The following is a 21,939-nucleotide window of genomic DNA, read 5'->3' as shown; positions in this document are numbered from 1 at the left end:
AAATCGATCATTCGCTATCTTTGTCATACAACGCACTGAGTCAAATAGAATATGACGACAAGACAGTGACAATTTTAAATAGTTGACATGGCATCGGGAATATTTTGAATTGATTAAATAATATTGATAGTGTATTTGATAAATAATTGATTAAAGACGTGAACTTAATAAAAAGTGAATTGTTTGTTATTTATGGACAATCCAAGAAGAGAAATGACCAGAATATATTCTGTGATCCAAGTATTTTGTTGTTAAAGATGTTCAAAATTGTAGGCGTTCCATAGTAATAATATATTTTAAAAAAATCACTTTAATACTTTTCTTTAGTTTTTGTTGTGCAGTGCAGTATATAAATTATTACGATCACTGAATACATAATTAGTGAAAAAATAACCCTATTTATTAACTGAATTAATAATTTGCAATTATACAATTAACAGTTATCCAAGAACATTCAAAAGCCATCTCTTTAAAGTTAATGATGACATTGTCAAGTAGTAATATTTATATATCCATACCAGTGAGAACTTTACTACACGTAATTTGCCGTGTAAAGACAGAATAGCCATAAAAATAGGGATAGCCGTAAAATATTTGCGTATTATGTACCGATGGCCTTAAAGTCTAAGGCCTAAGGTTTCAAAAAGCTCTTAGCATTTGAAACAAAACTAACCAAACTAGACAATTTAGAATCTTCGTCAATTTTTGATTCTTTTCAACACGCTGAATGATCTTTCTCCAGATGCATTAGATGTCATCATGCATAGTAGAATGCGCAAAGCCGTGTCCATATTCGGCTTTTTTACACATTTTTTGTACCAAAAATTTTTTTTTTTATAAAACGCTGCTGCCCCCTTTTGCTTGCGGCCCTAGGCCGCGGCCTAGTCGGCCTAGTGGTAAATCCGGCACTGGGTGTACAGTAACAGCACCACTTACCAAATTTCGTGTTGTTGTCCCATGCCTGTCAGGAAATATTCAAAAATAAATAAAATAAAAGTTTAACTTTGACACCCTGTATTTAGGTTATTATCAACTTTTGTACTAAGGTAAGTTAGCTTAAATCGAGCTATTTTAACCTCAGGAATCTGAGGTTAAGATATGGGCCATTCTTTACCAAACACCCTGTAGGGGTACATTTACAGGCTACGAGGTTTCTTCCCATGTGATTTTCTGACGCGCTCGAGTAAGTGCAAAAATCTCCGCTTGGGCTCCCCAACCATAGGGTACCTAATCTAATTTGGAGGGTCTATTCAAATCGAGTTCAATCTCAAAATAATTAAAAAGCCTTGAGATACATCACAAGACTGACATAAACAGTCTTATCACATAAATAGAATATCCTCGTGCATATTAATAATTGATTTAAAACAAAAACAAATGCATACTGTTAAAAAATATATTTAAGGATATTTTAAGCAATATTTCACAATTACATTTTTGAAACACATAAAATTTTTATAAATAAACTTTTGACTAGTTGAGATAAGATAAAAAGTGCTGTACAATAACGACAGAAATAACGTAAGCTTCTGATGCCCCAATTAAAAAATAAATTAGGCAATCAGAATAAGAATAATCTTTTTTGTGATCTGAACACCTACAGTGAAAAAAATCTTGCATAAGGGAGCGTTCAAGTATTACGTAACGCGATTTTTAAAGATTTTTGACCCCCCTCCCCCCTACGTAACGCACTGTAATGGGCGTTTAACTATTACGTAACGCAATTTTTGAAGATTTTTGCCCCCCCCCCCCCAACCTGGATAATCCCTAATGGATAAATAAACTGCTCGTCAAAAGTAAGGGATATAGAAAATATATACTGATTTTCATAGTTGATTTTTTCGCGAACAGACGGATTTCGCTATTTTTTTATTTTAGATTTTTCTTTAGTATTTACACAATTGTGAAAAGGTTTACTCAAACTTATTTTTTGTACTTATACCGGGTGGAAGAAAAGAAATGTTTTTCTTATGTTAAGTTTGAGACACCATGTAGGGAGAACGAGGTACAAATGTGAGTATACATCAGAACCGTATTGTAGTCTTATGTTTTGTGAACATGTTGTTGTTTGAATGTCCCTGATATCTTTAGAAACAAAAAAAAATAGACGGTTTTGTAATTTAACATGTGTTTTAACGGAAACAAAAGTGTGAGACACCTTGTAGGGAGAAAAAGGCACAAAGGTGAGTATACCTCTATATTATGTTGTAGTCTCGTGTTTTGTGAATATTTTATTTTTTTATATTTTCTGATATCTTTAATAACAAAGAAACTAGACGGTATTACTCTTTAATATGTGTTTCTATGTTTCACATGTGTGATGTGATGCATGTCGTCAGTTGAAACACATATTAAAGAGTAATACCGTCTAGTTTCTTTGTTATTAAAGATATTAGAAAAATTAAAAAAATAAAATATTCACAAAATATGAGACTACAACATAATATTAAGGTATATTCACCTTTGTACCTTTTAGGCTATTGATTACGTATTTTAGAAAGGAACTACAACGTTAACGGGGTTTTATTGTTTCATATAGTCAATGGACCTCTAGATATGAAAACACCGCGGAGTGCTACCATTTAGTGGGGTGCGTTTTTGAGAAAGGGATGAATTAGTCCCTAGACACAAGGCGAATTAGGGTGAGTTCTATGCACGTTTGGTACAAACACTTCTACAGGAAAAATGTTCTAGGTTAAATTTACTATCGAAATATTACATTTTAAAGTCAAAAATATTTGTTTTTACAAAAATATATTCAAAAGAAAAGCAAGAAAAAAACACCTAAGGTAGCATTTTTGTTTCTTGTCCCATAACTTTTTTCCACGGCAATATAGGTATAGGCATTACATCACAGAAAAAACTTCCATCCTTCCTCTTTAAAATGACGTTTGGTAAAAGTCTCTATGATTTATAGTTTCCAAAATATGAGTTTTGAAATTTCACCACTCACAGCGATTTTGTGCCATTTTCCTTGTTACTTCGCAAACATTGTTGTGTAACTATTTTTTACGCAGCTTTAGGTATATGCAATGTTACATTTAGTAGGAAGAAAAGTCAATTACCTTTAAAATGGTCTATCGTAGAAGACTGTATGATTATTTTTAAGCAAGATATGGTTTTTCAAAATTTTATACTTTTAATGGTTTTTGATATATTTTACGATTATTTTTAAATTTCTCATTATAACTTTTTTTATTGTATATTTAGGTATATACATTGTCCAATAAAAAAGAAAGCCTATTTTCTTACTTTAAAATGGTGTAATGTAAAAAATTCTAGGTCTATTTTTGAACAAGATATGCTTTTTCAAAGCTTGGCATATACACATGCAATTGGTCCCACTAAGTTGGAACCATATGGAAAACATTTTATTATTAACTTTATGAAAAAAATTATTATTTATAAAATGCTCTGCATAGTCTAAAACCTAAGATGTAATCATCAGATATAAAATTTTATCAATAGTGTACGAGGTATGTTAAAAAATATGAATTTCGCTCAAGAGTAAAGTACCTTTATATTTCACAATATCGAAAAGTGTTATTAAGAAAAGTTACTTGGAATTAAAAATTATATTACAATATGCAATTATATTCTTCTAATTGAAAACATAAAATTTTTTAAAATTTTTCTCAAATTACGGATACTCTTGGATATCCTACGGATATCTTGTTTAAAAATAGTTCTAGAGGTGTTTGCAATACACCATTTTAAAGTAAAGAAAATAACCTTTTTTTATTCCACAATGTATATACCTAAATGTACAAGAAAAAAAGTCATAATGAGAAGACAAATAATCATAAACAATATCAAAAATCATTAAAAGTATAAAAGGTTGAAAAAGCATAACTTGTTTAAAAATAGGCGTACAGCCTTATACAATAGACCATTTTAAAGGTAATTGACTTCTCTTTCTACTAAATGTACCATTGCATATACCTAGAAATGCGTAGAAAAAAGTTACAGAACAATGTTTGCGAAATAATGGGGAAAATGGCTCAAAAATTCTGTGAGCGGCAAATTTTGAAAAATCCTATTTCGGAAACTATAAATCCTAGAGACTTCTTCCAAACGTTATTTTAAAGAGGAAGGATGGTAGTTATTTTTCGCTGAAGCAATGCCTATACCTATATCGCTGTGGAAAAAAGTTATGGGGCAAAAAACAAAATTGCTTTCTTTCGTGTTTTTTCTTGCTTTTCTTTTGAATATATTTATGTAAAAAAAATACTTTGGACTTTAAGATATGATATTTCCATAGTAAATTTAACCTGGAACAATTTTCCTGTAGAAGTGATTGCACCAAGAGTGAATAGAACTCACCCTAATTCGCCCTGTGCTTAGGGACTAATTCACCCCTTTCTCAAAAACGCACTCATTTAAATGGTAGCACTCCGCGGTTTTTTCAAACTTAGAGACCCATTGACCATATGAGACAATAAAATCCCATTAACGTTGTAGTTCCTTTTAGCTCTCTTATTTTGAACATAATCAATAGCCTATTTTTTTCCCTACAAGATGACTCAAACTTTTGTTTCGGTTAAAACACATGTTAAATTACAAAACCGTCTATTTTTTTTTGTTTCTTAAGATATCAGGGACATTCAAAAAACAAAATGTTCACAAAACATAAGACTACAATACGATTTCGATGTATACTCACATTTGTACCTCGTCCTCCCTACAGGGCGTCTCAAACTTAACATAAGAAAAACATTTTTTCTTCCCCTCGGTATAAGTACAAAAAAAAGTTTGAGTAAATCTTTGCATAAATGTGTATATACTAAAGAAAAATCTAAAATAATAAAAAAAATAGCGGAATCCGTTAATCTGTTCACGAAAAAATCTACTATGAAAACTCTGCAGAATTTTCTATATCCCTAACTTTTGACGAGCAGTTTATTTTACAAGTATGTTGACAAACATTAGTTTATGACGAATATGTTAAAATAATTGAAAAATTTCATATACGTACATTCCTCTCAAATTTTAATATTGATTAGAAACTGCACGTATGGGTTATCTCGAGGCTACAATAATAATGTAATTGACTGTAGAATAATAAATAAGTATACAGGGTGTCCCGGAAAATAGTGCGTTCCTTAAAGGTATAGGTAGAAGGCACCATGTAGAACAAAAAACTCTTATAACATTTTTTTCTAAATGCAACCGTTTGACCAAAAAATTAAAATGTATTTTGGTAGGCAAATTTAAATCTGACAACTATGTGCGGTACGCAAATTTAAGCATAGACAGTCCCATGTAAATAAATAGATAGAAGATAGATAGTAAACAGATAGTTTTAAAGAATCCTGTTTAGTGTCAATGCCGAAAATGTTTTCGAATAGTGAGTGTATTACCTATTATGTTATTACCTATGAATGGTGTTTGTGAAAGGTTACTTGAAACATCTATTCGGTATAATAATTATTTTCAAGTAAGTACAACTTAGTTATTTCAGTTCACAAGTAAACAAATTACTGAGACATTATCTGGTGTATTTAAGTTACACTGTAAACTATTAAAACTATGTAATTCAGTTAAAGCCCTCAGCAATACACAGCATTCAACCCATTTAAACCTTACTAAATACATAATACTAGTTCAGTTAAAAGATGTGTTTTTATGTTAAAAGATTGTAATTCGTTTAAAATTATGCAATAGGTATTTCAATACATTTCAAAAGAAAATAATTTTAGTAAACAAATAGTAAATACATAAGTATTACCTACTATTAGGTTGGATTATTTTAAATACTGTTAATCACAATCACAAACGAGTTCTTATTATGTTATTATTCGGTAGTGCGTACGATGTTGCCAGTTTATTAAAATTTCCAAACATTAAAATACAGGTATATGGAAAATAATGTTAACTTTTTTTTGGAAATGGTTAACTTTAGAAAAAAATGGTATAGGACTTTTTTGTTCCAAATTGTGTATTCTCTCTATACCTTAAAGGAACGCACTATTTTCCGGGACACCCTGTATAGACGTTGTGAAAGAGATATACCGCACGATCAAAAGAAATTCTATTTGAAGAACACATCGCCAGCATTGTAGAAAGCAATAAGAGTAGATATAGTACCTACGTTCTTTAAAGGTAAAATATTACAAAACCTCTAAATTTTAAAGAACCGATTGAATTTACTTGAAATTTGGCAAACACATAGCTATCAAGTCAAAGAAAAAAGTGATATTGTGCCAATGCGTGCTTTTGCCATAGGGGTGAATTTCACCCCCTTTTGGGGGTGAAAAATATATGTTCGAATTAAGTCCGGAAATAGATAAAATGACTAATTCTAAGCAACTTTTGTTCTATAAAGTTTTTTCACCAAGTTAATACTTTTCGAGTTATTTGCGAGTAAATATGTTGATTTTTCTACAAAATAACCACGTTTTCAGATGATTTTTCGCAAATAACTCAAAAAGTAAGTATTTGGTCGAAAAAAAATTCTTATCAACAATATAGCACGTAAAAAAGTGAAAAACAAGGTGTATATATTAGGTCACTTTACCTAGTAGAAGCAGAGTTATAGCTAATGAAAAATAGGTTTATATTCGTCAAATTCCAAATCGAATATTTTACCGTACCATAACCAAAAAACGAAGCACTTATTTAGGGAAAACTGATTTTAACTTTTTTAAAGTGTTTAAAAAATGCTTATTTTTGTTTAAAAAAAAATTTTTAGCATCAAAAGTAAACAAGTTACGCTCAAAATAAAGTCGGTCCCTTTTTTGGCAAGAAATCGGGAAAATCACCCCCTAATTAGCATTTCAAATGAACTTAATGGTTACCACTTCACACGTTTTTACTCATGTATGTATTGGTCATATCATCTGTAAGTTTCATCGGTTCAAAGTGTTTATTTTTGAAAGAACTGTAGTTAAAAGGGCTTGAACGACTCACTTATCACGAGTGTATGCAAATTTAGAAACACCGAATCTTAACCAATTTTTGTCTTAGAGAAAAACAAAAGAATACAAAATATTCAGAAAAGTAAATCCGACTTTTTTTATTGTTTAATATTTTTGATATCTCTAACAATTTTTAAGTTATCCTGAAAAAACCATTTTTTTCAAAATTAGAATTTTCAAAAATTTTACTTTAAAACCAAATTTGTTCAAAAAAAAGCACTTTGAATCGATGAAACTTACTGATCATATAAACACAACATAAGTAAAGTAACTTGTGAAGTGGTAACAATTAATTTCATTTAAGTTCTAATTGGGAGGTAATCTTCCTGATTTTTTTTGCCAAAACAAAAGGGACCCACTTTATTTTGAGCGTAACTTGTTTAATTTTGATGCTTGAATTTTTTTTATAAAAACAGAAATAAAGCTTTTCTTAAACACTTTAAAAAACTTGAAATGTTTTTCCCCAAGAGTGCTTCATTATTTGGATATTTCACATTGAATTATTCTATTTAGAATTTTTCGAGTATGAACCTATATTTCATTAGCTATAACTCTGATTTTGCTAGGTATAGAGACCTAATATATACACCGTTTTTTTCACTTTTTTTTAAGCTATAGTTTTCCTAGGAATATTTTTTTCGAGAAAATGCTTACGTTTTGAGTTATTTGCGAAAAACCGTCTAAAAACGTGGTTATTTTGTTCAAAAATGAACATATTCACTTGCAAATAACTCGAAATATATTGATTTGGTGAAAAAACTAGGTAGAACAAAAGTTGCTTAAAATTAGTCAGTTTATCTATTTCAAGACTTGTCTTGGACATATATTTTTTCACCCCCGACATGGGGTGAAAATCACCCCCAGGGCAAAGTACACATCGGCACCATATCACTTTTTTTATTTGACATGTTAGATATGCGTACGCCAAATTTCAGGTCAATCGAAGCGGTTCTTTAAAATTTACAGCAAAAACCGTGAAAGAATGTACTATTACCTAAATTTCAACACCCTAAATGGCATTTTAAGAAAAACTATACCTAGAAGAAATCCAGAAGACACACTGCCAAAAGAAGTCTTATACCAAAAGAAGAAGTCCCCAAAGACGAGCATTAATCGAAGAGGGGAGAAAATATAAAGTAAGAGAAGTAAATAATACCATGAACTTGAAGAGATAAGTAAAAGTAAAGGGATACAAAAATCTATTAGGATGGACAACCTAAAGCATAAAAGTGGAATCAGACAGTGGTGGAACTAAACATGTCGCTAAACTTTAACAGTGGTAGTTTATGGAGCTCTATCAGATATCTTTAACTGCAACATGTCAAATTATTTGAAGAAGAAATTCGACCAATGTAAGCTGCCAGTCATGACTTACGGCGCTAAAACACTTTCCTTAACCGAGGCCACAGCAACTACATGATGGGCGGTGGATCTAAAAAATTACAGTTTGCAGACCACGAGCAAAAGTTACATAAAATATTAAGAAATATTGATATATAGGAAAAAATAGTGAGAATTTTAAGAAATATACTGAAATAAGAGGAAAGACAACACTACTGGATAGTGGATAGTAATCGACAAATAACGAAGATGAAAAAATTGCTCACAATGATAAAATGCTTGATAAAAAATTGAGAAAAATTGAGCAAAGAGCTCCAAATTCATTTGGCTTGTTTATTTTAATGGGCGATTTTGATTACTTTGTTTAATATACGGAGTGTAGTCAACATGGCATTCACAAAACCAAAAAAATTACAGTTATGGAGTCAACAGTGGAGGGATGTACTAATGCAGGATATCGAAGGAGAAAAATGAAAATTATTAAAAAATGCTGAAATTAGATGTTATATCAACACTTAATTGCTCGATCTAGTATCTCAGAATCAGAGGAATTGCTATATTCAATCATTCGTAAAATAAGACTTAACGCATAAATAAAAAGAAAAGACAACAATAAGAGACAAGACAAAAAGAACAATAAAACAAGGCGATTTTTTTTACTATTCTATTTGGGATATAAGCCACAATTTATCTTAAAAAAACAATTTTATTAACGTTTCGAATTTTTTCCAATATTTTTACTGAGCAACATTTTCGTTTAATTTATTTATTTTGTATTGTGATAACGACGTCCGAAGTGGAGTCGAAGCTTTAATAAAATTATTTTTCAAGTTAAATTGTGGCTTATTTCCCAATTAGAATAGTTAATTACAAAAATGCCACAAAGAAATAGCTTCAGAATTTTACATTTTGACAGCATATAAAAGGATATCAAACTATTTTTAAAGCCAATTAAACTGGGAGATATTAGCAGGGACGCGCCAAGTAACTTCGGCGTCGTCGTGCAAAATATTGATAAGCGCCTTTATCAAAATTACCAGGGTAAAAATATTATACTCAATTACTCCTTGACATTCATTTCAACGTGGAAAACTATGAAATTTTTTCTACATCTACTTAGATTTTTTTTAAGGAAACAATAAGTAGGTACACAATACATTTATAAAAAATAATATATTCTTTTTCTTCCTTCTTGTATGTAGGCTTTAAAGCCTGTTTCCTCCGTTAATATTAGCCTCCTAAATTGTTTAGATTCTCGCACCATCTTGTTCTTGGTCTGCCAATACTTCTTCGTCCATTTGGTGACTTATCTCGTGCTATTCGTACTATCCTATCCTCTGCCATTCTACTAATGTGTTCGTTCCACTCCTGTTTCCGTTTTGTCACCCATCCATTTATGTCTTCTACACTGTTTTCTTATGTTTTCGCTTCTCTCCCTATCCAACAGACTTTTTCCTGATATTCGTCGAAGTATTTTCATCTCTGTTGTCTCTATAAGTAGTCTAGTAGTTATTAAAAATAATATATAAAACACTATATTGCACAATAAAACAGAACAGAATAAAAACTATGTTAAAGTTATAAAACAATACTTAAATTATTAAAAAACTGATGATCAAAAAATAATAGTTATTTATGATATAAGTGTTAAAAGTACACGTTTAAGGCAAGCATGTGAAAGGCACACATGAGTGCCTTAAAAATGTACTTTTTAACACGCATATCATACAATATTTTTTCTACAAACGTAATTACAGGACAATATCTACAAAAACTTTTACTTGAACTTGACTGACATTCCAATTTTATATTTTTTTGACATTACATCAAAATTGCATATACGGTCAATACGAACTGCAGTGCCTTAAAATTTTTTTAAAGCACTAGTGCCTTAAAGTAGCATTTTTAACGCTCGTATGGAGTGCTAAAAATTGCATTTTTAACACGGTTGTAGAAAAAACATATTTATATTGCGATTTTTTTAAACACTTATTATTATGAAAACCAACGGATGTTTCTTATAGAAATTGAACTCTTCTTGTTTTACCTTTGGCAAATTCATTAATTAATTAGATTTTCAATATTCAGGTCCTTTAAAAACTTAGATTCTGTAGAAATAATAGCAAGATTTTCTAGCTGCTCCTGACCCATTCTAGATCTTAAGTAATTCTTAATTAGTTTTAGTTTATTTAGAAAATGATCTCTCGGCTGAAGCTACCGAAGTCGGTATAGTTTGGGAATGAGTGGACTAAGTTATTTTTTGCAATGTTTTTTTGCCTCAAAAAATATTTAGTTTTGAACTGGATATTTATTTAACTTATCGAGTCAAAGGGCGCCTTTAACGCCTTGGCGCCCTCGTGCGCCGCACGACCTTGCCCATATGGACGGCGCGTCCCTGGATATTAGATAGAAGTTCAGCCACGATTTTCTGAGTCCTGCTCTTTGCAATACTGGACGATTAAAGGAGTTACTTACAATATGTGGAAAAATTCGCGGTTTTTTTTTTATATTTCCCTACAAAAATTAGGTCCTACGATATCCATAAAATGACAGGACGCTATCGATTTTATGAAGAAAATTTTTTCAATTACATGAATATTTCATTATTTCCATTACGTGTTTGCAACTTAGGCCTTTTGCAACACTCCTTCCCAAACAAATTTCTTCATAAAATCGACAGTATCCTGCCATTCTATGGATATGGCAGGACTCATATCAGGATTCACTGCACCCAATTTTTTTCACAGAAAATCTAATTTTCACAGGAAAATGTCACGGGAAACCCGTGGAATTTTTCACAACTTGTAAGTACCTACTCTAACCTTCCCGTATTTGTACTGTAAAGGGCAAGACTCAGGAAATCGTGACTGAACTTCTAACTAATACCTCCTGGTCTAAATCTAATTAAAAGCGCAGACTAAAACATATAAACACTTACACACAAAATTAATAAAATTTTCCTAACCTAACGCTTTTGTACATTGTCCAGCAATGTACTGGTCGAAAAAAATATAAATTCATCAGCAGTAACAAAGTTGTTGCCGTTATCTAAAATCATTTGAGGGATAAATACTGCTTTATTGAGATTTATCTTCAGATGCAGACTTCAGTTCAATATTTTCCTTTCGTTTTCCATTGAAGGCAACGTTATAAAATTTTTACGTACAGTGGACTCAGAGGACTGGTAACAGTTATAGTAAGCGTGACAGTGGTGGTAATAACTAAGTAGCATAACTCCGTCTTTTCTTTGGCAAAGCTGAAATAAATTATTTAAAATTATGTAGTTAGAAAAAATATACAATGAAATGATAAAGTCAAGTTAGTCCAGAAAGCCACTGCGCATCCGCTAGGAAAAATATTCTAATTCGGATTCTTTGCAGAATCTTACTCAAAAAGGACTCCTTTTAACAAATTTGCATGTTGCCAGGACCAAAAAGTGGTCAAAAATTTTTTAAACGTTTTTTTTTGTTTTTTTCCTAAAATTATTTTTTTTGCACGGAAAAAAGTTCTTTTAGGTTTTTTGGATCATTCTAAAGAGAAAGGGTCTCTAATGAGTTTTCTCTAAAAATGATAGTTTTTGACATATAAGCGATTAAAAATTGAAAAATTGCGAAATCGGCCATTTTTAACACTCAAAAACTATGTGAAAAGCTGAAAATTTGAATGTTGCCAAGGTAGGAAGATATTCTTTAAACATCGATTGATGAAATCCCGAAGAGTTTTTTGCAATACAATATTTAAAACTCCTTTGTTTTTTAATTGCTAATCAAGCGTGCACGACACTATTTTCCACCAACCAACAGTATGGTGCAAATGAAAGGAATAAATTCGTTATTTCGTAAACCGGCGACTTTAAGGAAAAATCCCGAAACTGGTCGATTTTTATTTTTAAGTTATGATATTGTGGCATATATGGTATACTAGTGACGTCATCCATCTGGACGTGATGACGTAATCGATGATTTTTTTTAATTGGAATAGGGGTCGTGTGCTAGCTCATTTGAAAGGTTCTTCAATTCTCTATTCAGTAATATAAACATTTACATAATTATTTATACAGGGTGTCTAAAAAATTTTTATTAAATTAAATTATTTGACAAAAAAAGAAGAGAAGGACACCATGTATAAAAAATTATGTAAATGTTTACATTACTTGATGGAGAATTGAAGAACCTTTCAAACGAGCTACCACACGACCCCTATTCTCATTTAAAAAAATCATCGATTACGTCATCACGCCCAGACGGATGACGTCACTAGTATACCATATATGCCACAATATCGTAACTTAAAAATAAAAATCGACCTGTTTCAGGATTTTTCCTTAAAGTCACCAATTTTCGAAATAACGAATTTATTCCTTTCATTTGCACCATACTGTCGGTGGAAAATAGTGTCGCGCACGCTTGATTCGCAATTAAAAAACAAAGGAGTTTTGAATATTATATTGCAAAAAACTCTTCGGGATTTCATCAATCGATGTTTAAAGAATATCTACCTACCTTGGCAACATTCAAATTTTCAGTTTTTCACATAGTCTTTGAGGGTTAAAAATGGCCGATTTCGCAATTTTTCAATTTTTAATCGCTTATATGTCAAAAACTATCATTTTTAGAAAAAAGTCACTAAAGACCTTTTCTGTTTGGAATGATCCAAAAAACCTAAAAAAACTTTTTTCCGTGCAATAAAAATAATTTTAGGAAAAAAAACAAAAAAAAAACGTTTAAAAAATTTTTGACCACCTTTTGGTCCTGGCAACATGGAAATTTGTTAAAAGGAGTCCTTTTTGAGTAAGATTGTGCAAAAAATCCGAATTAGAATATTTTTCCTAGCGGATGCGCAGTGGCTTTCTGGACTATGTGAAAAACTTTTTATTCCGACATTACTCCGATGACCAATATCCTTTAACTCCGAAAATTGTCAAAATAAAATTTATTGCTAGGATAATATGTATTAGTGCAGTGCAAAAGATCCATGTGGATCAAAGGGCTATGTAGCGTGCTATGTTGGCAAATCGCCAGTTACGATGAAGAACAGGAGTGATTGATGCAGTAGAGGGAATAGTAACACTGAAATACAACTGGGCAGGTCACATGGCTCGAATGACAGATAACAGATGGATAAAGCAGATACTAGAATGGAGACCAAGAGATGATGCCTACCGAAGCAGAGTTCGTCCATCAATACGTTGGACTGGGACTAAAAATATGAGGGAGATCGATGTCTAGCAGTGGACAAGCAAAGATTGAATGATGATGTATTACTCCGCCTTCTGTGTATCTAATTTGATAATCTTTGAGCATTTCTAGGCACATTCTGAAACCTTGCTTACATGAAAATATTGTGATTAACTCTAACTCTTACTGTATAATTTCTCTTAAACTCCAGGTGTATTTTATATACAGAAAGTCACCACTGTCTTTATTTTAGTATAGTATACTCACTTTGCTACACTCATGTAGATAGTTATGACTAAAGCAGCTGACACAGCGCTATATACAGCCAATATGATCATGTACTGGTAATCATGAGGAAAGAATACTGGTAAATGACTTCTGGGTTGGGCGTTGCAAAACCAGAACATCGGAGCAACAATAAAGGTGTTGGCCACTGATAACAACAGAAACCAACGGTAGTTGGCTTTCTACAACAAACAATATATTAGAAATATGAATCGAAACATTTTAGTAGAGGACTTACAGTTATAGCAGGTCTTCCAAAGAATTGTCCAACCAGCTGGAAGACTTGGTACAAGAGGAATGTTGCAGTCACCACAAAGTATTTGTCTAAAACAAACAATAAATTCAGTAATATGGTACATATTACAAAATGTTTTTAGTAAACATTAAGACGATTAGAAGAAAAAAAGGTGATTGATAGTGGACAACACATTTTGTACACAGATCTAGGTTTTCTATATAATAATATATTAGCACTTCGAGTCAAGCAGGTTCATGGCTTGGTTTACAATATTCTTCCATTCCTGTTTATTCTTCGCTTTTTTACTACCTATTGTAGCGCTTAAAAAGATGGCATTCTAACTTGAGTTATTTGGGTTATTCTTTGGACATGTCCTAAGCACCAAGTCTGCTTGATCTTACTACTGCAATAATTATATTAGCCCCCTAATATACAGTGTGGGCCAAAGAAAACAGTCCACCTCCATGATACAATAACTGACACCTCGATATTTGGCAATATTCTTTAGATTTTAAGGAAATGGTGAAACAGGTTGATTTTTGATCTAAGGGAGACACATTTTAACGGTACATACATTTGTCATTTGTCAATTCCCTCCCTTTCACTTCCCCAAGCCCTTATTTTTGAATAGGGAATAGGAGTTGTGTGCTAGCTCGTTTGAAAGATGATTCAATTCTCTATTCAGTAATATAAATATTAACATAACTATTTTGACACAGGGTGTCCAAGAAAAATTATTTTGAATTAAATTAATTGACACAAAAAGAAGAATGTATGTAATTTATTTAACTCATAATACATTCTGCTGCTGACAGAAAACGGAAAAAACGGAAAAAACCCAAGAAAACTAAGTATTTTTGGAAAATTTAAACCCAGAATGAAAGATTGCATTATTACCGAGGGCCGGAACTGTAAACTTCTATGTTTATTTTGATAAATTACAGGGGTGAAAAAACAAAAGAGAAAATTTAGTGTAATATTTAATTTCAAATATCTCATTTAAAAGAAACTTTTTGGTTATTCTAAGGGACTTTCTGCCCTCGGTAATAATGCAATCTTTCATTCTGCGATTAAATTTTTCAAAAATACTTATTAGTTTTCTTAGGATTCGAAAAAAATTAATGTATTTGTAACGTTACAAACGTCACATCTTTGATATTTTATTTTTAAATAATTATTTTACTTTATTTTCTTTAATATTTCATTACTAATAATTTTCGTCTATTTGTTTTACCAGTTTTCTTCGTTAAAAACTCGTTGGCGCCCTCTTTGATTGTCCTCTTTGATTACCCTCTTTTATTATCCTCTTTTATTACCCTCTTTTATTATCTTCTATCTCTTTTCATCTAACATCTAAATAAACATACCGAACGTACCCCATACATTCTTACTCTGTAAGTATCTGTTTTTCAATACGGAACATGCCTCTACTGAACTAGCACTTGGTTGTCATTTCAAAAGTCGCACTGTCATGAGTGTCACTTCATCCCTACCAGAAGATTTAAAACACACTGGCGCAAAATTTTGCGCCTACGCCCTTAAGACCAACATAAGTTTATTTATAGCGTGAATGAACAGTTGATTTTTATTAGTCCACATTATACAAAAAGGTACTCACCATACCATAGACTCTTTCCGGTACCAGTATACCCTTCAGAAACCACCAAACTCGTGATATTGGGATGTCCGAATCCCACTCCAACAATATTAATTGCCATCATCAACACTAAGAACCGTACAGTCTTTGCGGCGTGCCAGTATTGTCTGAGAGTACGAGCTGGTTTTGATTTCTCCTCATGGTCATCGGCTAGATAGTATTGGAAAACTGAGGAGAATTTTATGGCATAGGCAAAGACAGCTGTGACAATTATTATTACCTGAAAAAACGAATAATTTAGCAGATGTCGATAGTCGATAGGCACCTACTCCATAACGTCAGTTGCAATGCGGGGATAAACTCTCGGAGTTTCGTTACTTGGGGCAGAGAGCAGCAAACTCACGCCTCTCTGATGATGACTCCAAATAGAGTTGAAAATCGTCGATTTAAAGTTCTGTTTTGGACTCTCTGTTCTAAGTGAAAAATAAGACAGTTTTGCCTTCGCATTGCGACTGAATAAAAATGGTATATATACATTTTTATTGAATAATAGTTGATTTGTACTTGGCAAGTAAATAATACAGGGTGAGCCAAAGAAAACAGTCCACCTCGATATTTGTCAGTAGTTATTAGATTTTGTTTGTAACCGAAGCCTGTCGATGAAAATTCGCAAGAAGGTCCTAAAATATTACGTGTGGTCTATATTATTGTATGGTTGTGAGATATGGACGTTAAAAACCAAAATGCTAAATAAATTAGAACAATTCGAGTTGTGGTGCAATCGACGAATCCTACAGATATCGTGAGTTTCGCACACTTCCAATGAAAATGTTCTCCAAATGATGAATTAAGAACGTCTGCTCATAAACATCATAAAGGGAAGTAAAACAGAATACTTTGGCCATATAATTAGAGGACCTAAATACCATCTGCTTCGCCTTATAATACAAGGAAAAGTGGAGGGAAAGAGATGGATTGGTCGAAAGAAACTTTCATGGTTGCGTAATATTAGATAATGGTGTGGTTCCACGGTAGACGAATTATTTCGCACAGCAACCGACAGAGAGAGGTTTCAGGGACTTGTAAACATGATGACAGCCAACGTCTGAATACGGGCACGGCACCTGAAGAAGAAGAAGATTCGATTTTGAGGAAATGACGAAACAGGTCGATTTTTGTTCTAAGGGGGACACATTTTTACGATACATACATCTGTCATTTGTCAACCCCCTCCCTTCCACTTCCCCACAACCCCTTATTTCTAAATAGTGAATATACCATGTGCGGCACTTAAATTAAATTTAGTGCTCGCTATCTCTCGTTCACTTTGTAAAATTCTAGAAGAGGTGTTTCGAACTTTCGTCTCAAAATACAAAATCAAAAAAAATACATATGATTAAAAATAAATTTAACAAAAACTACAAATCTAACAAACGAATCTCTAGATATAACTGAGGATATAACTTTTCTCTTTTTCATGTATCATGGTCCTTTCAGAATGTTGGTTACCATCATAGCTATCTTAATTTTATTCTCTGCTACCCTAAATAGCATGCTTGCATCAATATCATACCAATACCATACCGATATATTGTATACTGAGCATACCATACCAAAAAACCAAACTATGACAGCCTAACCTAAAGGCTGATTTATAAATAGATGTTCCTTCGTATGGGCAGCATTTGGAAGATTGCAAACAGTATTTAAATCAAACTTGCCAAATACTTTAAAGGCAAAAGCTTTGGATCAGTACATATTCTGACATATAGAAGTCAAACATGGGCTTTTAACAACAATAACGTCCATAAACTTATAGTGACTCAAAGCTATGGAACGGAGAATGTTCAACATTGAGCTAAGGGATCGCGAATCCAATGGAGAAATAAGAAGATGATCAAAAGTAAAATATGTAATCCAAAATTGCCATGTTAAAATAGAATGCAGTACAAAAGCTAATTGTTGAATGGCGATCAAGAACAAATAAGAAAAGTAGAGGCAGACCTCAAACCAGATGGACTGAGACATCAAGCGAATGGCTGGTCACGAATGGATGCAAAAAAACAACGAATAGAAACGAGTGGACACAAAGGGAGTGGATAGATAAGACGATAGATGGAATAGCTTTTGAAGATGATGATTCGAGCATATGAGTTCAACTAGCGTTGAACACCTAAAGTAACACGAAAAGAGCTAACTCCGCAGAAGATGTCAAATTTTTGATATCCTAGTTATCTGGGATAAGTAAATTTTTCTTTTAGAATGCTTGCATTTGGTGCATATTACAAATATCCTAAGTCCTCATAAATCTTTTCTTAAAAAAATCGCGTACTTACCTAGCAATTTAAACAATACTTACTGTACCAGTAGAAAAATATATAAGAGCCACTTGAGTAGAATCGTCACCTATGGACAAAGCCAAGATTTGCAGAATTGATCCTAGTAGACCTCCAACGGCAGAACCAAACATGTTATATCTTAAGTATATTGGAGGAAACTTTGATACAACGCAGATTGTTGTCAGTAAGCAAACCGGTTGCAGAACTACAAAATGCGTTATTAATACTCTTAAACGAGCTACCAAATTGCATGTTACATAATTACAATTTTGTTCAACTTAAGAGGCTACATCAGCGTGTCATCAAGACGGAAAACGCGTTCCAAGATTGCAGCTTTAACTTTGAATATTTTGTTATTCAAATATTTTGTTATTTGCCACACATATATACGTAACATGGTAAAGAATAGCGGTAAAGATCACAATTTGAGAAATATATTAGTATGTGGAAATTTGGAAATTATTCTATAATTAAATAAAATATTACAAAAATATTACCTTCATTAAGAAGAATAACAAAATTCAATTTCTTCAAATAAACTTTTTTATCCCATGCCTAGATTTTGTGTCACATTAGAACTACATACTAAAATCGATTATTATCTATAACAAGAAATCGAACTTAACTGACTGATTTGACAACATAGAGAAATAGTCACCGTTATCACATCACCGTGTATATTATAACAATATTGTGTCTTCGTCTTTGATAGTGTCACGTGCATATAGCCTCTTAATGGAACAATATTTTATAAAAACAAGTGTTAAATAAAGTATTTCTTCTCAATAATTGATAGTGCTTTACTTACATGACAATAATCCAATAACAGTTAAGCATAGAACAAAAAATGAGTCTTGCCCTAAAAAAAATTAAATATTAGTGAACTCGTTTATACAATGGCTAACAGTGGCATTTCCATCAATTAATTATGTTAAACAGCAGAATAAACAGCACAATTTTTTTTGTTGTACTCTCCATTCAAAATTTTCTGGCGGTTGATATTGAATCGCATTGTTCAAACTATCCACGAGAACGGAGAAAATCTGATGAAAAAAGAAGATGGGCAACTAATGAAGACTGAGACATGGGCTCGAAATAAGCAGCCATCCTTATCTGCTGGCAGCAATAATAAAAAAGGAAATAAAAGTAACAAAAGAAACAGAAAATATAAGTGGCAGAATAAAACAACTAAACAATTTAAAACGATGAGGTAGAAAATATTTAAGTGATAGAACAGATGAAAAATATAAACAATAATGAAGAGCAGAGAAAAAAGTGAAATTGTAATATTTGCGAAAAAAACAATTATTGAAATATTGCGGAGACATACTAGAAGAAGACAGCAAAAGCAACAAAAACTGTTCTATAAAAGTTGTAAAAAGTCTATAAAAACAAGGTCTATGAAAGGTAATAAAAATAAAGAACTATACTCGATAAAGAACGAAAATGGAGACATATTGATAGAAGAAGAGATAATAATGAAGAGATGAAGGAATAATTTCAAAAACTTTTACAGGCGGAAACAAAAAAATACTACAGGCAGTGGCGGATCCAGGGGGGATGTCACGGGAATCCTTGGGGATCCTTGCATCTAGAGATGCATCAAGTCAAACTAGTTTGATTTTATTCAACAAACTTGATTGACTTGACTTGAAAATCAAACTTTTTTTGTAAAAAAGTTTGACTTGATTTCGATATCTTTAGGTTTGACTTGAAATCAAACTTCTTCAAACAGTTTGAAGTTTGAATATCATATTGCGTAACGTGTTAATTTCCAATGACCGACTTTTGTTTTGACTTATTTGGATAGGTCTGAATCTGTACTCTGCTAATCTGTACTCTGTAAGAGAAAAAATCTGTAGTCGAAGCAGAATTAATTAAGAAATATAAATATACTGATTTATTTGAACTAATGTGAACTAATTCTTTAAAACCTACTCTATCAAAAATATAATATTTTGTTGTTCCTTCATAAATTTTCGTTAAAGTAGATTAAATTACAATTTGTATGATAAAAAAAACCATCCATCGAATTCTTTGTTAATCTAGTAGCCACCAACAATTTTTAGTTTGAATATTATTTTGTCTGTGTCGTTTAAATCAGAAATTCTCGTGTATAAATAGAACTCTTTACCTACATATTTTTCTTTTGTAAAAATAGGATATCTTTGAGTGCGATGGCACTGACACCCGGACAACATCTGTTGATTTTTTGACATGGCTGGCCCTTCCGAGACTTGCGTCTGTTTTTTTTTATACATGCACTGACACCAAATTTAATATTTTTGAAATATCCCTTGCTTGGCAGAGCGACGTTTAGTTTTTTATGCATTATGTAAGGGTAATGTATACAAGGAAATGAATCATTTTCGTCATAATTTATTATCAATAATATTAATCAAGTCAAATTAAGACTATTTTATACCTAATAATAGCTAATATGCAACAATTACAAAGCAATAACAATTATCTGCTATTATTTTTAGGAAATCTAAATAAACTTCCTCTTCCTGTCGCAGATGAACATCTGCGAAACACACACGAGTAACCAGACATTTTAACCATAACCATAATGCTACTATATAATTATATGAATGCTCAAATAAACTTGTTAAGTCGAGTATATACCATATCCACGAGGAAAAAGTTTTCCTGTAGTTGGCTGTATACCATATACCTATTACAAAAAACGACTAAAATCCTTTATAAAAGGTATATTTGTTAAAATCCCTAAAAAGGGCTACATCACAGAACTAGTTTTCGATAAACTATAATCGCTTCTTGTATCATCATCATCGTCAGTAGCTCGACAACCCTTTTTGGGTCCTGGCTTGTTCTAGGATTTTCCGCCATTCTGTTCTGTTCCTTGCTTTGTTCTTCCAGTGGGTAATCTCAAGTGTTTTCAGATCTTGTTCCACTTGTTCCATGTATCTAAGTTTGGGTCTTCCCTTTGACCTTCTCCCTACTGGTGTTTGCTTCATTATGTGTTTTGGTGTTTCGATCTCCAACATTCGTTCAACATGACCCATCCAGATTCTGCGCCATGCGTCATTTTCTTTCAACCCCTTATATATGTGTCTAAGGATTTTTCGTTCAAACGTAATACCTAATAAGTTCTCATCGCTTTTCGTCAGTGTCCATGTCTCTGATCCATATATAAGGACCGGTTTTATCAGGGTTTTGTATATTTTGCATTTGGCTTTTCTCGTGATGTTGTTAGATCTTAGATGTTTAATGAGTCCATTATATGTTTTATTAGCAATATGTATTCTTCTCTTAACTTCTTCTCTGACATTGTTATCTGCGGTAACTAGTAAACCTAGATATGTAAAATTTGTTACGCTTTCGATGTTATAGTCTCCTATTCTCAGTTTTTCTAGGTTTCTTTGGCCTGTCGATTTGCTGGCCTTCATGTATTTGGTTTTTATTTCATTAATATTTAGGCCACTGTTTTGTGCCGCTCTTTCTATAGCATTAAATGCTTCTATCATTTCTCTTTTGCTTCTAGCTATGATATTAACATCTTCTGCACATGTCAATATTTGTACACTTTTTGTTATTACTGTTCCTCTGGTGTTGACTTTTGACTCTCTAATTATTTTCTCTAATGTGATGTTAAATAGAATACAGGATAGGGCATCTCCCTGCCGTAGGCCCGTTCTAACATGGATTGTATTTGTTAGTGCGTTTTGAATTCGAACCCTGCTTTGTACTTAAGTGTTTCTTTTACTATATCAATGAGAAGAGTTGGAATATTAAACTCTTTTAGGGCGTTGATCAGAAATTCTCGATGGATACTATCATAGGCACTCTCAAAGTCAATGAAGAGATGATGTGTTTCTATATTAAATTCACTAGTCTTTTCCAAGATTTGTCTCAAAACGAAGATCTGATCTATTGTGGACTTCTGCCTGCAGAAACCACATTGATATCCCCCAACTATTTGTTCCGCATATTATGGTCTCAATCGCTCATACACAATATTTGACAGTATTTTATATGCCAGTCAGTAGCGTTATTGCCCGGTAGTTGTTACATTGAAGCT

The 21,939-nt window shown here is 32.2% G+C and overlaps 1 protein-coding gene across 1 annotated transcript in view; it reads right to left on the bottom strand.

Annotated features, from left to right (window-relative positions):
* Positions 1–21,939, bottom strand: part of LOC114325673 (uncharacterized) — an 85,197-nt gene that overhangs the window by 49,111 nt on the left and 14,147 nt on the right. Inside the window, exons 4-9 of the mRNA XM_050649528.1 lie at positions 18,703–18,753; positions 17,915–18,099; positions 15,577–15,835; positions 13,959–14,044; positions 13,703–13,902; positions 11,421–11,514 (exon numbers count right to left, since the gene is read on the bottom strand). Of these exons, the coding sequence (XP_050505485.1) occupies positions 11,421–11,514; positions 13,703–13,902; positions 13,959–14,044; positions 15,577–15,835; positions 17,915–18,099; positions 18,703–18,753 (875 nt within the window). The remainder of the gene's footprint in view (positions 1–11,420; positions 11,515–13,702; positions 13,903–13,958; positions 14,045–15,576; positions 15,836–17,914; positions 18,100–18,702; positions 18,754–21,939) is intronic.

Source organism: Diabrotica virgifera, chromosome 4, assembly GCF_917563875.1.
Source record: "Diabrotica virgifera virgifera chromosome 4, PGI_DIABVI_V3a".
Classification (NCBI taxonomy): Eukaryota; Metazoa; Arthropoda; class Insecta; order Coleoptera; family Chrysomelidae; genus Diabrotica; species Diabrotica virgifera.
The sequence above is the reverse complement of the archived record's forward strand: the minus strand, read 5'-3'. Positions and strand labels throughout refer to the sequence as shown.